We start from the raw sequence: 17621 nt of genomic DNA on the forward strand, positions 1-17621 counted from the left end.
CTGGAAAACATTGCACCATGCCCACCAAAGGAACAAGGATTCATGCCCCATGAAAATGTATTCCACTCAGTAAGGCTTCACCCAACCCATGGTTTCATGTGGGTACGAGAAGTATGAGAGGAACAACCATCAGAGGATGATGAAATAACCCCAATAGGTTAGGGTATTGACGATGCTTATTATGTCTGAGTCGAATGCTTGGACCAGGATTACAACCTATGTGGCCGAGAATCAAGAAAAAATGGCCCAAGAGGCCAAGTTACAAACTGAAATGGCCAACAAGGCCAAAAATATGACCGAGTTGAATGCAAGGACTCGAATTGCAACTTACGTACCTGACAAACAAGAAAAAATGGCCCAAGAGGCTAAGTTACACCATGAATTGGCTGGTAAAGCCAATTTGGTGAGATTTATTGATCAGATGCTCGACTGCATCTATGATGATTTGCCTTCGGGCTTTGAAAAAAACATAATGACTTCAAATGAAAAAAATCCAAGCCCAATATTCTTTAGAAGAAATTGACTTGGGGGATGGATCAATCAAATGGCATATTTATATCAATGCTAAGATAGATCCAAGTTTAAAGAACCAGGTGATATAATTGTTAAAGAACTACAAATATTGCTTTGCATGGGACTGCAATGAAATGTCAGGCCTTAGTAAGAAACTGGTGGAATTGAAGTTGCCCATTCAGTCGGGAAAGAAACCCGTGAAGCAGTTACCAAAAAGGTTTGCTCTAGCAGTCATGTCAAAGATAAAAGAAGAAATTGAAAGACTAATGAGAAGAAAATTCATCAAAACAACCAGGTATGTTGAATGGCTTGCTAATATAGTTCCTGTTATTAAGAAGAATGAGACATTATGGGTATGCATAGAATTTAGAGATTTAAACAAAGCTACCCCTAAAGATGCATGTCGTAAAAATGATTGTCGACTCGCCAACAGGCTATGAATATTTAAGTATTATAGATGGACATTCTAGGTATAATCAAATCTTCAATGCTGAAGTTTGATGTACCAAAGACACCGTTTAGGTGTCCAGGTGCCTTAGGAACTTATGAATGGGTGTTAATTCCCTTTGAATTGAAAAATGTTGGTGCAACATATCAAAGGGCAATGAATTTAATTTTCCATGACTTTATAGAGACCTTCATGCATGTCTATATAGATGACATTGCCATCAAATCCTCGTCCAAAGATGGTCGCATCGACCTATGGAACACCCTAATCCACGACTTGACATTTAAATGAAATAGTTTGAATAAAATAAAATATTAGCGTGTCACAAAAACATTAAAATTCAAGAACCAAATAGTCATGAAAAATAAGTAATGGAAATTAAACAAAGTCCGAGATAAGGTCTCATCAACAACTCCAACAATAAAAAACAAAACAAAACATCATACAATGATGGAAGACATCCCATCCCCAATGCTACATATCTGAGCGACTCCTCTAAGACCCAATGATAAAAGCTAAAGGGGCATAAACGCCATCGCCTAACTCAACATCTACTCTTGTACTTGACTGCATGTACTCCCAAGGAACATATACGCCACAATAACAAACAGGGAGCGAGAATACATCTAACAATTATTAATGGTGAATAACAACAAGCCAAGATAGTAATAAAGAATATAACATTATTCTCAATCACACGCAAAACACAATCAAACAAATCATAATGCAAATGCAATGCAATGCCACCATCTCCATCTCATATGCATGTGGCACCAAAAACACAGGGTTAAGAGGTATGTTATTGATATTCCCATGTCTCTGTTTCCTCTATAAACTGTGTCCCTCCTTGGATGTGAGACCGCCACAGTCCCTCTCTGAACCAGACCATCACTAGACCGAAAATACATGAATGCATGATCACATCAACATAACATACCACAAAATCATCATCTCAAGATCATAACAAGACACACGTCTCAATCATTCACAAAAGGTTCCACTATTGAACATATAATTCACCATACTCAGCCACACTGTAATCCCTCTCTGGATTACTAACTCAAAACGTCATTCAAGGCCAAAATTGTGATCCCTCTCTAGATTACTATACTCAAAATGTATTTAAAAAAAGATTATTTATTCACAAAAGGTAAGGTTATGTTATTACCAATTGTCCTCAACTCATCATACTACTCAAAATACTCAAAAAGTCCCAAGGACCTATAGTTTCTAAAAAATTCATTGTTTTCTCAAAAACCCTCAAAATACGCATTTTCTCAAAAACTCTTAAAATTTATTATTATTATTTATGTCAGAGCACCAGTAGGGTAATGACAAATAGTTTACTCAAATTGCTCAAAAATGACCCTAAGGTCACCAAAGGGATTCTAACGCCACATAATACTCCAAAATACCATTGAAGACTCCCAAACTCCAAAAATTCCAAGGAATGCTCAAAACTCAGAAAACACAAAAAGTGACTGAAAAGTCGGGAAAACTCGAAATCGCCTAAAAAGTTAGAAAAAAGAAATCGCCCAAAATCAGGAAGACCGAAATCGGCCACCGCAAACCGACCATCGACCGCCCCCGCCGTCGAGGAGCAACCATCAATGAATTGCGACATCGAGGTCGCTCGATTGATGCCAACCCATCGTGACTCGTTGTCAAGGGGCTCTCTCCCACCTTCGAAGCGCGGTGCAGCTCCCTGGCTTCTGCCTCAGGCGCAACCGATCCCTTTCGACCGATTTTCCAAAAGTCTGATTTTTTTGAAAAAAAGGTTTTCCAGTTTGAGGTTCAGCCAAAAAGTAATTTTCTTTGTAAAATAACTTTAAAAAATTATTTTTGATTTTGGAAAAAATTCATAGAAGATAGTCGACTAAAAAAACTTGGGAATAATAGGCCAAAGTTCTCAATATCGAAAATCTAGGGGATCAAATCAACCAAAAGAGTCATTTGAATCCAAGAAGAAAAACTCAACTCAATAGAGACAACATAAAAACAAGACATATAATTATACGATAAGATCATATTACAGGTTATTACATCCAATAACACCTACAAAAAGACCTTAGGGGATTTATCCTAAATCCCTTAATAGGGTCTTAGAGCAAACACATAGAAAACAACATTCAACATAATTCACCATGGCCATAAAACATCGTAGCTCATCAATATACAAAGAAAATTAAAAGAAACACATAACAATCTCTAAGGACATTGATAGGAGGGTAATGAACCCTCACTGTCCCCCTTACCTCGAATCAACCGTAAGGTTGATTTCCTAAAAATTTCTTACTCCCAAACCTCCACGTTCTCCCAAATCTCCCAGAAAACTCTCTGTCTCTTTCACGTTCTGACAAAATTGGATTTAACCTAATTTTATCACAACTTTTAATATTTATATGGGCTAATTTTTCAAATTTATGGTTTTGCCGAAATAAATATAATTCTATCTCTTTCTACCTTCTATTTTCCATTAGTCACAAAGTTGGCCTTTTCTTTTATTTAATCAATTAAATAATTTTTTAAATCAAATAAATATTTAAATCAAATAAATATTTAAATCAAATAAATATTTAATTACAACTCCCCATTTCCTATTATTTTACTTTATTACCAAAAAATTAAGTAATAATTAAAATAATATTATTTATCTGGTCTTTCAACTATTAACTCCGGTAATTGGTAATTTACCAAATTACCCATACATTATGAAAAATACCACAATCCTCATATAATAATTATATCACAAAAACAATTAAATAAATTACTTAAATAATAAGTTGGGATGTTACAACCACCTTCGACGGTCCTTTGAAAGGTTGAGGAAATATGGCTTAAAAATGAACCCTCTGAAATATGTCTTTTCCATTAGTGCGGGAGACTTCATTGGATTTGTAGTCCATAAGAAAGGAATTGAAATAAATCAAAACAAGACTAAGGCAATATTGGAAACGAGGCCTCCCTCAACCACAAGGCAACTGCAATCGTTACTAGGAAAAACCAGCTTCCTAAGAAGGTTTATTTCCAATTTAAGTGGCAAAACTCAAGCATTCTCACCACTATTCCCTTTAAAAGACGAAGAGAAGTTCAAATGAGAGTTGGAGCACCAAAGGGAATTCTACGAGATAAAGGCCTACTTGAAAAAACCTCAAATCTTAATACCTCCTGCAAAAGGGAAGCCAATGAAACTATACATCTCTGCATCAGAGTTAACAATGGGAAGCATGTTGGCTCAAGAGGACGAAGATGGTTTCGAACGAGCCATATTACTATCTTAGTAGGGTCCTGAATGATGCATAAATTAGATATAGTAAAATAGAAAAACTATGTTTGTGCTTGTACTTTTCTTGTACCAAATTGGAACATTATATAAAACCAATTGATGTTTACATTTACTCACATTTCAATATCATCAATCACATGCTTCCAAACCTAATTTTCAGAGTCGAATTGGGAAGTGGGCCTTAGCCATGACTGAATATTCCCTAAAATATGCGCCTTTGAGGGCCATGAAAGGACATATTATGGTTGACTTTATAGTCGAGCACACAATTGTCGAAACAATACAAAATTACATAGACTTAAAGCCTTGGGACTTGTTTTTTCACGGTTCAAGTCATAGAGAGGGACTTGGGATTATAGTCTTAATATTCTCACCCAAAGGAATCCCGACCAAGTTCAAGTTTAGAGTTAGGGATCATTGTTCCAACAATAAGGATGAATATGAGGCTTTGATAACATGCCTTGAAATTCTACTTGACTTGGTGGAAAAAAGAGTCGTGATCAGAGGCGACTCAAAATTAGTATTAAAACATCTAACTAAAGAATACAAGTGTACTAAATAAAACTTGATATTATATTTTAGTATAGCACGTTCGTTCTTAGAAAAGTCCGACTTGGTCGAAATTAGATTCGTGCCCAGATTGAAAAATCAAGAGGCAAATAATTTAGCTCAAGTTACATTAGGCTACAAAGTTCCCATAGAAACATTGGAAGAGCTAATAGAGGTTATAGCAAAACTAGTCCCAACTAACACCCCTTCTTCAAGAATGCTAACATCTAAACCTACGAGAATATAAAGACTTAAGGTAATGAAGTACATGAAAGCCAAGGAGTGTGATGTTCTTTCCATTGACAATATCTCAAATGATGACTGGCAAAGACCTATTGTGGAATACTTGAAAAAACCTACGGGAACAAAGAATCGAAAAGTAAAATATAGGGAATTAAGTTATACCATAATGGGTAACAAATTATTTAAAAATACCCCATGAGGGATTCTTCTGAAGTGTCTTAGTGAAAGTGAATCATACATAACAGTCTTTGATGTCCACTGTGGATCTTGTTACGCTCATCAAGCAGGCCACAAAAGGAAATGATTTTTTTTGACAAGGCATTTACTGGCTAACCATGCTGAAAAATTGCATAAAGTTTGCCAAAGGATGTCAAGATTTTCAAAAATATGTTGGGATTCAACATGTCTTTGTTAGCAAATTACACTCAGTTGTAAAGCCTTGGCCTTTCAAAGGTTGGACATTATATCTAGTTGGTGAAATTAGACCATCGTACTCTAAAGCTCACAAGCATATCTTAGTAGCTATTGATTACTTTACCAAATGGGTCGAAGAAATACCTTTGGCAAAGGTCGACCAAGACATGGTGATAAGTTTTGTTCAGAGTTATATCATTTGCAGGTTTGGGTTACCTAACACCTTAACCATAAATTATGGTTGGGTTTTCTTCAGAAGTTGGAATCAAACTAATAACGTTCACTCCTTACTATGCTCAGAATTTGCACGTCTCAAAGAGACGTTATATGGAGTAACCATGATGACGGTGACATCGGTGCACAACCTTGAATAGTAGTGGAGGTTCAAAAACACCATATGTCTCTCAAAAATGAATCAAAAGTGGTATTTTGGGGGACAATTTCTTTGCCAAGAAATTCTAATATATAAATTTGACAAGGGAATTATTTGAGAATTTCTGCACAAACACAAGACAAGGTTACATGCCTTTCGAACAGAGACCTTTTGAGGAAAACTTCAACGTTCGACATTGAAAAATTGGGTATGGGACTTAGTAAAATTTTCAAAGGTTTGGTTATTCATCAATTCGACAAGTCGAAGGAAGTTCGACTAAAGAAGATTCAAAATTTAAACGAAATAACTATCTTTTGGTCTTATCTAAAACAAAGAAGACACATGAAGATCAATCAAAGGCAGACAGAGCATGCAAAGGTGACATGTCGGATGGAAGACAATTGAACATTGAAGGTTGTTTGTTTCGTAGTGTTATAAATAGGTATTCTAGTGTTAAGATTCAGGGGTGGGAAAATCATTATAAACTTCAATACAAACTCAAAGTACCCATACACAAGCGAGAAACGAGCCTTTGAAGAAAATGTACTTGCCTACCAATTTCTTACTTATGAAAATGAAGTTATTTTCATTTAATCTATGTTTATTTGTTTTCATTTTCTATTCAAGTAACTAATTCTGACTTAGTCGAAATCATGGATACATTTACTTTCAAACTTAATCATTTTATTAAAGTAGTCAACATTAAATGCAAGTATTCCGACAACATTAATGAACACTTCCTTTTCCCTGAAATTTAGCACAACTTGCCACAAGATTAACTAGTTTGATTCTTCAAGCAATAAATTCAAAACTAAGTGATTTTTTTACCAAAAACACCGGTGAATAGTGGTCAAAGGAAGACTTGTTTTTCCCATAATCATGGAAGAAGTGGCCCTCATTTGAATGGATCTTTGGACTAGGTATCTTAACCTAAGTTCAGTAAAAGGCCTTATGCCTTCAATTGGCTAGCTGGTGTTAGCCCATGGGCGATCATGTGCTAGGCCGTGGGCGACCAGGTGCTAGCCTGTGGGGGGCTCGCCTCCTTCTTTAGGTTCTAGCTATCCTTTGGGTGCTAGCCCTTTTTGGATACTCATTATTAGGTCCCCCAAAAAATATAACACTACATAGTCCCTCAAGCACGGGGACTTGGTAAAAGGCGAAGTGATTAATAAGAGTGATCATATCTTTAAGATTCTCGTTATACTAATCTATCCCACATGGATTTTTCTTGATTTAGGATTACATCGAGTTCCTCAAACATAAATTGGGATGAGTCCCTCATGCGAGACTTAATCATCGAGTATCTTAGGTGAGACTTAGTAGTTGAGTCTCCTAGGTGAGACTTAATAGTTGGGTATCTTAGGCGAGATTTAATAGTTGACTCCCTCAAGCAAGACTTAATGGTCGAGTCTCTCAAGCGAGACTTAATGTTTGGTGAGACTATAAGTTCCTCAGACAAGAATATATATTATGCATGATTGATGAGACTCGAAGTCTCTTAGGCGAGGCATTTAGATGAGCCTATCCTATGGGACTCTAAATCCCTAAGGTGAGATTATATATTGAGCCTGGATGATGAGACTCAAAGTCTCTCAGGAGAGGCATTCAGATGAGCCCGTCCTATGGGATTCTAAGTCCCTCAAGTGAGATTATATATTGAGCCTGACTGATGATACTCGAAGTCTCTCAAGCGAGGCATTTAAACAATCTTGTTCGGTGGGACTCTAAGTCCCTCAGGCGAGATAATATATTAAGCCCAACTAATGAGACTAGAAGTCTCCCAGATGAGGAGTTTATCCACTAGGGCGTGACTTCTATCATCCCCTCAGACAAGACTTAAAGTTAAGTCTCTTAGGCCAGACTACAATCGCTTCCGTTAGGCAAGACTAAAAGTTGGGTCTCGTCAAAGGAACTCTAAGTATCTCAGGTGTCTCTCTTGTATTAGTCTTTCAATTTCCTTCTTGAGCTGATAGAAGTCCTCAGTGTGATGTTCCTTTACCTTGTGCAACTTGAACCAACTTCCTATTTTAAAACCCATCACACCCGCCTTAAGGGCATGAGATATAGGGATGTTGTGTAACTCATCACCTCAACATCACTAGATTCACAACCTACGTTATGCACGCGTACCCAAATAAAATCTCTAGCGTGTTCCCCTCTTTGTGAATTAGCTTGTACTACCTCTTCCGAAAGAATGATAGGGGCATTGAGACCTTGATGCAATTTATTCCTCTACATACCTTTGTTATAAGGGTGTCTAACAACCCATAAGAAGAAGTTTCTTCCTCCAAAGAAGCCTCATACATCCTCTCTGAACCATAATCATCAAATATGGATATAATTTCTAGCCCTACGTGGCCACTATTATGTGAAGGATGATGAGAATCATGGGATGACCTAAATGAAGTTTCCAATTCATAACTACTCACTAAATCAATAGTGTCATCACTTATTCTATCTAAAAGCATGAAATGCTGAATAAAAAGCTCGAGTTAGGAAGGTACCAGGTGGTAAGAGGCTGACAAAGCAAAGGGAAGGAAAAAAGCGAAAGCTTTGAACGAAGCTCTGAATAAATTCTGAAGATGTCCTCAAGAATAAAAAGAGCAAAAAAGTTTCTTTGAAAATGTAACTGAAAGTTTGAAAGCTAAATAGTTGCGAAAACTTCAAAATATTTAATTCACTCTATTTATAAGCAATGACAACTAGAGGATCAAGACCAACTATGAATAAGAGATCACAAGATCAACAAATACAATTGCACTCAAGAGAACACACCAAACTCAATTGCACTCAAACACCCTATGATCTGCGCCACACTCTAGATGGTTACGTCATCATACGTGTTAGGAGTGTGTGACGAAGAGTCTCAATGATAAACCATATTAAATGTGCATGTTCCCCATTACTTTTCAAAACTGATCCCAAGCAATTCAATTCTACTTTATGCTGGACTACGACATGAAAGTCATACAATGACACTTACAGTTTACCCCGACTCTTTTAGCAACCAACCAAGCCTTGAGGGCAACTGTTCTAGATCGGTCAAAGGCCCAATTGACAAAGGCCCAATCAGTCTGAAGCCCATTCTACTCAACCCAAATATAAAAACAATTCATATGCGATGAGAAGGAACAAAATCAATGATCTCCAATTTCAGTTTACTCATCTTGAATCTTAAACTAACATGGGAGTTAGAGTACTGATCATGCAGGTCCATCCCACACCGCCGTAAAGGAGATCAGAACTATCGCTTCAGACCATCGTTATCCAACTATCTTCCTTTATGATTTCTTCGTAGAGTTAGATCATTATTTTTTGTTTCCAAAACGGAACGATATATATATATATATATATATATATATATATATATATATATATATATATATATATATATATATATATATATATATATATATATATATAAACACATCCAACCATATTTAAATACTATTAAATATATTTGAACTTAAGAAATGTGAATTATTTATGATTTTTTAATATCATACAAACATATTTGAATATTATTAATACATTATCTTATTATTTTTTACCTATTAACAACATTTGATACATTTTAAGAATGAATATTTAAATAAAATTAAAATTCATATGTATATTTATTAACACATTATATTTATTATTTTTTAAATTCGATTCAAACAATCTTTTTACTTATGAATAAAACAAAATTAAAATAATGTTTCATATATATATATATATATATATAAATATATAAATATATATATATATATATATATATATATATATATATATATATATATATATATATATATATATATATATATATATATATATATATATATATATATATATATGAATTTTATTTTGTATGTTATTAAAACATAATTTTAGTCTATTATCAAATGAAATTGGATAATATTTAAGTTTAGTTTTAGTGTGTATGAATTTTGTTTGAACATTTATTAAAAAATGTATCAAGAATTATATTAATATGTCAAAATGAATAAAATTTGTGTTTATATATACTATATGTTGAATTTACAAAGGAGGTGCCCCAATCTTAAGTTCATGTGTTCTAACTTTATTGTTGCCAAATTATGTATGAATTGACAAAGGAGGCACCTCCAACCCCAAATTTCACGCGTTCTAACTTCAAGGTTGTCAAATTTTTCTTATACTAGTTTTTTAGTTTTTAATAATTCTTTAAAATAAAAATAATAGAAAAAGAAAATGAAAAAGAAATCTTACATGAAATTTAAAATATTTAAAAATAAAAATAGGAAAAACCACATTAATATAACTAACATTAAAAAAATAAAAATAAAATAAAAAATGCTTAGTTAGTGCGCCTATAGGCGTTTTAGCCTAGTTAGATTTCCAAAACGTCTAATAGAACATAATCTTTATATGACAAGGTTGGAATCTGAATTTTTTTTAGAGGGTAAAGAGGAACTTTATATATGACATGAGGCAAAAGATGATATTAACCCTTTATAAAAACGCGAAGGAGGATAAGTATGTTTACTTTCATGGACTTTCTTAATAAAATGAAACAAAATAATATGACCTCTTTTATTACAATAATTGAGTTGAGGAGTCTTTCATAACCTAAACCAACCTTATTAAATGATTTTCTTTGATTACTTAGAATAAGATTCAAGTTGTCTATTTCTTTATTGAATTCATCAAGTGTGTTTTATAAATCATTATTTTTATTTTTTAATACATCACATTAATCACATTTGGTAGATTCAACTAAGACTTCGTGAGAAGAGGAAGAGTTTTGAATTAAAATATCTTGTCTCTCATAAAGAATTTATATTTCTTCTAATAAAATTTTATTTTCAAATTCAAGGGAATACATATTGATTTTAGAGGTGGAGACAAGATGTTTTAATTTATTTGTTTCTTTATTTAGATTCTTACACATGTGAAATAAATCATGATAAGAGAATGTAAAGTTAACTCATATTCTTCATGATCCACCATGAGACAAATGTCAGCTTCTTCATCATATGAGGATTACATGTCATTTACATTTCAAGAGATACAAGCTTTCTTAACTTCTTTTTGAGATTTCTTAAATTTTCTCTGATTCTGAGGAAATTTTAGTCTTATGTGTCCCTAATCCCGACATTGAAAGCATGTAGGAATGAATAAGTTTTTTCTTCGTTGTTTTGTGGCTCTTCTTCCTTCTTTTCGTGCTTTATATCCCTTCTGAAGTTTTTCATAATCAACATTGTTGGGTGAGAATATAGACACAAAGAGGTCTAGAAAGGGGGGGGGGGGGGGGGGGGGTTGAATAGATCTACACCCAAAAAGACAATTTCAAAAGTAGTTTAGTTCATAAACAAAATTAGAGATTTTAAGAAACACATAAGCATAACACAACACTAAGAGAGTTTGGAAGCATCTTAATGAATTAACCAACTGAATTATTACAAAATAACACTAAAGACTGGATTACTTCTAATTCAAGTCAATTAAAATATAACCAAAGCCTCTTTAAGCAAAGAGATTTAAAAACACTTTACATAGATGTTCATTCAAGACATATTTGAACTTATGATGACCCAATGAGATTGATACATCGTAGACCTAAGCTTACACATTAATCTCTATAAGTAGGGTCTAACCTAAATGGCATACAAGCGGTGAAATAATACACTAACACATTATAGACATTAATGAATGCTAAAAATTAAAGGAGGTAACGGAAGAGAGAAAAGATACACAAAGATATATAGTGGTTCATTGTTCGTCATCGCTTTTCCTACTCCACTCTTTAATGGTGTTAAAGAATCATTGGGAAATAATCACAATCTTTTATTATTTTAATAAGTTTGATACAAACTTTTTGATTATAATGAAATATCACTTGATAATTTTCTCTATTGATGCAGACACTCAAACTATTAACAAAAACAAGATCCCCAAAGATCTTGATCCAATAACCTTGTTATCCACAATAATTCTTCTCCAAATCTTCATATGTGGAAATCCACCTTGATCCCACCGATTTCTTGTCTGAGTTATTTCCATAGCTAATCGTTGACTGGACAACTCCTAACTTTGTCTACGAACAACCTTTCCATAATCTCACAAAAGTTGGACATCTGCCAACTCCTCCTTATGAACAATTTGTACTAGGCTTCGCTAAAATCTTCCATGGAGTATATTAAAACTCTCTTCTTGATAGATACCAATAAGAACTAAGCAACATTCAAGAAATGGTACCTGTACCTGTTACAAATAACAAACTTCACACAAAAACACTAGATACTCTAATGTACCAGTAGTCTCCCTCAATATTCAATCTTTAGAGATAAAGGTCCTCAAAAATGAAAAAAAAAATTAAGGATGAAGATGATGAACAATGCCAAAGGAATCTGACAAACACTTTAATTCACAAGGTGTTAGTCAAGTAGTTAGATTTAGGTGAATGAAGAGCACACACCAGGTTCTCTTATATTTCTGGATAAATGTGTCTTGGATCTTGATGGATATCATGAGCTTGATCAACCATTAATCACTACAAGATTGACCAAATCACCCACTTTAATTTCCTCAAAACAACAACAAATTGCACAAGAACAAAGTTCAACAAAAAGAAGTGAATATGACATGGATTAACACTCAAGAAGTTGTTATAGAAAACAAGATAAATATTGAAGGTGCTAGGAATAGACACACTAAATATGAGAATACAAATTGACATTTTATTTCTATGGGATTTTACCTACAAGGTTTCACACACTTGTTACTTTCATCAAAGAAATAAATATTTAAATCTAAGATGAAAAATTGGATTTGTGATGCTATGGTTCGAGTTAAGAAGAAACCATGATTCGAGTTACAAGGTGTTGTGATTCAAGTTAAGTTAAATTCATGATTCGAGTCAATTTAAACAGAGTCAAATCCTAGATTCATGGAGAGTTTTGATTCAAGTTAGAATTACAACATGATTCGAGTCACATAAGGTTGTGATTCGAGTCAGGTTAATTTTGTGATTCAAGTCAATTAGTCCAAAGGCAAATTCCAATTTTCACAATGTCTTTGATTCGAGTCACACATAACACTTGATTCGAATCAGATGACTTTTCACATTGATCTAAGAGTTCTAATCAAATCATGCCTGATGAAACGACAAAACCAATTTGCTAAGATAAAAATGGAATACTATCATGGATCAAATCACTAATTTTATTGAGTAAATAGCCGAAGCAAATACAATACAACTCAAATGCGAATGAAATACCAACACGTGAATAATTGAATGATGAGCAAATTACTAATAATCCAATAAACCATAACATATTAACTAAAATTGACAAAAACATAAATAAATAAATAAAAACAATATCATTAGATAACGTGATTGCACTCTCAAATGTCACTTCTTCATTAGAATCGTAATCATTTTCTTTCTCAGCCTTGATATCTAGACTATTCTTCTTCTTGTCTCCTTCATCATCATCTAACATTTTTACCTCCATCAAGTGTTCCTAGAATTTAGCAAATAAAGTGGTAAAATCCGTGGATGACAATTTATCAAATTAACTGTCTAGATAATCCATGTATTCCTTACGACCTACAACCACAATCTTAATACACCATATCCATTAATAGATTGACTATCTAGTCCAAATATAAAATTGACTTTCTCGCTAGAATAAATTAGACGTTTCTTAAAGAGATCAATGGGATAATTCACATATCCCTTGATTGATTACCAGGATAATCACATACCCCATCCTCCATAGAGATGTTATGGAAAACCATAAAACTTCTATATCACTCAGAAGATAATGACCATGCAATTGCCCTCATAGTTTAGTAAAATATATAATTAAATACACCCTAATATATCTCGTGAGACTCCATATTCGTGCATCCGAGCAAACGGGTGAAATCATGCATTCTGGCATACTCATCCTCTATAACCATATTAATTTGTTACCTAGAAGGTTTCCACATAGTTATTACCCCATGAGTCTTCCATTAATCAATACTCCATATTGTTCTTAGTATCCTATAAGAGTGTCAAGTATTTAGGATTAGCCAATGCTGAACATAACTCGTCGAATTTGCATTGCAATACTTCTAGAAAAATAATATTTTCTCATCAGAAACTCATCCTCAAACCTACTTTAGTATCTCCTATCATTCTAGACCATGTAAGCATCTCTATGGCATAAAAAAATACATAAGTCCACAATATATTTTTAGCATGACAAGATTAGAAAAACATACAGTTGATTATAATTTCTAACATGTCATTCATCACCAACTCATCAAGTTACTCATACCAAACATACAAATTCTTAACTAGAACCTATATTAGATTAAATTCTAGAAGCTTAGCAGTTGAAGATAATGATGATGAACTTTTTTCCTCTCTTAGCACATGAAAATCCTAAATCTCCACTTGTTCTCCTTGCCTTCTCTTTGCCTTGCATGTTAGTCAATTTTCAAGGAACTTCAATTGAGTAGAATACACTACCTCATTTGCTCCACTTTGCTCTCAAATAGGTTGGATTATCTATGCGTTGCAATTTCATTATTGTTGATGACAAATATGGAGGGATGAGGATGAGTGCAAGCAAGGTGAACTTGTAATTCACATTATTCACCCCCTTTTCCCTCTTTCTCGTGTGAAAGAGGTTGAGAAGATATGTTTTAACTTAAGATACCCTTCCATATATAATAATCATGCCAAAAGAACATTTTTACCTTTGCTTAAAACATGAGAATTTCCATAAATGCCCTAGTTACCCACTACCTTGGCTTTGAGCCTGAATCATTTCCTTAGAACTTCAGTAGTCATAAAAAAACATGGAATGTCATTTAGTCATTGTGAGACTACTAAAATATCCTTTAGAGACTTAATAATTTTCATAGATCTTCCTTATCATATTATTTATGGTAAAGCTTGTCACTTCTTGAGCTTAAACACAAGGTACTGTAAGCCTTAAAAACTCTCGACTTTGATCTTTCAAAAGCAACAGAGTCGAGAATTATTTAAGTTCATAAGTTGAATGGATTTAGAGACTTAGAGGCATGACCAAAATATTCAAAAGAGAGAGCATTGAGAAAAATAATAAACACTATATACGCACCATTAAAAAAAATCTTTATTCTGGGCTGGCCAAAGACACAAAAAGCAAAGACCCAAACCAATGTCAATCTACTCTAAATAACCTAAGGTAGAAATCCATCACACAAGATATTTCAAGTATACTTTCTGATTTTCACCTTTTAATACACTCATTTTAAATTCTTAACTAACTTGAGTGTTAAAGTGCTAACCTCGTAGGTCCACCCTTGCGCCACCGTATCAGAGATAAACACCGCTGATTCATGATTCCTCACTATCAATGTACACCTAATTTTGGTTCCAGAGTGGAACATTGGCACCATCTTTGGGAATTGACTCTTAGTTACCGCGAAATTCCATGAGTAGATCATCTTCGATCCAAAGTTAGATCTCTATCGGAAACATCTAAGATGGTTATTGTAACTCAATTCACCATGCTAAAGAGATCTATCAAATCATCTGATTTTTTCTTAAATCAATTATCATCTATCGAAGATATCAATAGCGTAACAACATCCAACATAGATCCACCATCAGAGTGCCTCTCCCGAACAACAATTTCCATTGAATATCAAAGAAGAGATCGACATACGATATGAATTTTGGATCAGGAAAAGATCAACAAAACTCTGAACACCGACCTGCCTCTAATCTTAGTTAACACTATCATTGATCGTACTTTGAAAAGATTCCTAGTAGATGACAAAAGTTCTTGCAACATCTCTATGTCGATACTTTAGATCAATTACGCCTCCAGCAACCACATATGAATTCTTATTGCGGCAAAAATCTATTGGCCTTCAATGATTTAATAAGTCACCCTTGTGGAATGATAGATCTAACACTACCGTTTGGGAGGAGGAGTACGTGAAAGAAATGTAACCCATTAATTTCTTGTAATTTTGTGTAGAAGTTCTTTTAGGGGTATCTCGGGGGTTCTTAGAAAAACTATTTGTGGTAGCATCCTCGGTCCACCTGAAGATAACATATAATGATAGGGAAGGAAACCCGAATGTTATCAGTGCCTACCTTGAGGAGGAAAAACGTATCAAAGAAATCATTCTTAAGGACCTCCCTACTTCATTGGCCGTAATAGAGGAAGATCCCAGGAATGTCAATATGTTTGACTTGGATGTCTGTGAAGACGAAGTTATATCCGTCTCGAACTATGAGTTTGAGGTTATCCAACTCGGTGACAATCCCACCTGATCGATGAAGATAGGATATGGGCTTCCCTTTGAGGTAAAATCCACACTAATTGAATTCCTCCAGGAAAACTCATACCTCTTTGCTATCACTCCACTCGGGATGCCCAACATCGATCCCACGGTGGCCTGCCATCAACTAAACATGACCCGACACCCGTCACGTCTCCTAGTGACGAAGAAGGCAGTCCCCCTGAGAAAGGATTTCCAAACTTGTATATAATTCAGACGAGTTACTATTATTCATGGGAACTTACTCCCGGTATAATTAGATACCTATGTTTGGACCCGACGAGATTAACACATCATTCATGACCGAGCAAGCAAATTAATAACACAATGTCATGCATGCTTGCATGACATATCAAAGAATGATGAACAAGATCTTTCAGGAAGTGATAGAAGAGACGTTGAAACTATACATGGATGAAATGATCTTAAAGTCCGATTAAGAGAGTCTCCATGGTCAACACCTCTAACAAGTATTCAAAAAGGTCCAAAAGTACAATGTGAGACTCAATCCAGAGAAATGTACCTTCAGGGATACCCTATGGAAACCAGATTATCCTTGATTAAAATAATGCTTAATTTAATTTGTAATTCACTATGAACATATGGATTAATTTGATGATTAAATGTTTTCTCACTAAGGACTTATGAATAAACACCCTTAAGGGTCGGTAATCAGTATTATTGAATTAAGTTGTTTCAAGGTCAAGTTACTGTTTTTGATGAATCCAATCATACACCTTCCCTAACATATTCACTCATAACATCTTTTAACTGTTCAACTACTTTATTTACTGCCTATCACATTTTAATTTCTATTTTTCAAACTAGTAATCCAAAACCCCCAAAGCTTTTGTTTAACTAATCTAAAACCAAAATTCTGCATCGTCAAGCAGTCCTTGAGATTGATACTTGGGGAATTTCCATTATTACTATGTTGATATATTAATACACTTGCTAATTTACCGATCACTATGATTTAACAAACATTTGGAGTTAGTTTAACAACAATTTCAATGAGTATGCTTTCATAATGAACCTATATTCAGTTAGGTCTTGTGAGGGTTATAACTTGACTTGGTTCACGATTTATGAAAAAAAGGATATAAGGCTCAAAATTTGATTTAACCCATCCCTACTTCTTTGATGTTCTCCATTCTTAAGTCAAATTAATCCAAAAGATGCATTCGGTCGACAAGAGAATTTCGATAGTCATGATGATGGATAGTGGTCGAAGCACTGATGGGGTTCTTGAGGTGGTAGTCACCTCCTTTCATTATAAACTTGTTTCCATTTTTCTTTTACTTGTAATTCCTATTTTTGTATATATCAATTATTTTGAATTTGCGGTCCATCAGGGTGCCTTAACTTTTGCCTAAGTCAATTTTTTTTAAAGGTTTTTTGGACTTTTGGAACAATTCTTGTGAGATTTTTCTTTTTGATTCAGAAAGGTTATGACTTCCATATTGAATATTGTAAGTTTTATATTCTCACTGCTTCAT

General features: G+C 34.0%; 1 protein-coding gene across 1 annotated transcript; it reads left to right on the forward strand.

The window, feature by feature from the left end:
• Positions 1–241: 241 nt before the first annotated feature.
• LOC127094919 (uncharacterized) lies at positions 242–953 on the forward strand. The gene is made up of 2 exons (XM_051033678.1): positions 242–403; positions 612–953. Exons 1-2 carry the CDS (start codon positions 242–244, stop codon positions 951–953), a joined length of 504 nt encoding a protein of 167 aa, XP_050889635.1.
• Positions 954–17621: the final 16668 nt, after the last annotated feature.

The sequence above is a fragment of the Lathyrus oleraceus genome, chromosome 6, assembly GCF_024323335.1.
Source record: "Lathyrus oleraceus cultivar Zhongwan6 chromosome 6, CAAS_Psat_ZW6_1.0, whole genome shotgun sequence".
Lineage (NCBI taxonomy): Eukaryota > Viridiplantae > Streptophyta > Magnoliopsida > Fabales > Fabaceae > Lathyrus > Lathyrus oleraceus.

What these genes read in the sequence shown, in the direction of transcription:
- LOC127094919 (XM_051033678.1), top strand. Translation starts at nt 242, where the DNA reads ATGGCCCAAGAGGCCAAGTTACAAACTGAAATGGCCAACAAGGCCAAA. An exon ending in TGGCTGGTAAAGCCAATTTG is followed by an intron (nt 404 to 611) that starts GTGAGATTTATT and finishes TAATTGTTAAAG; the next exon opens with AACTACAAATATTGCTTTGC.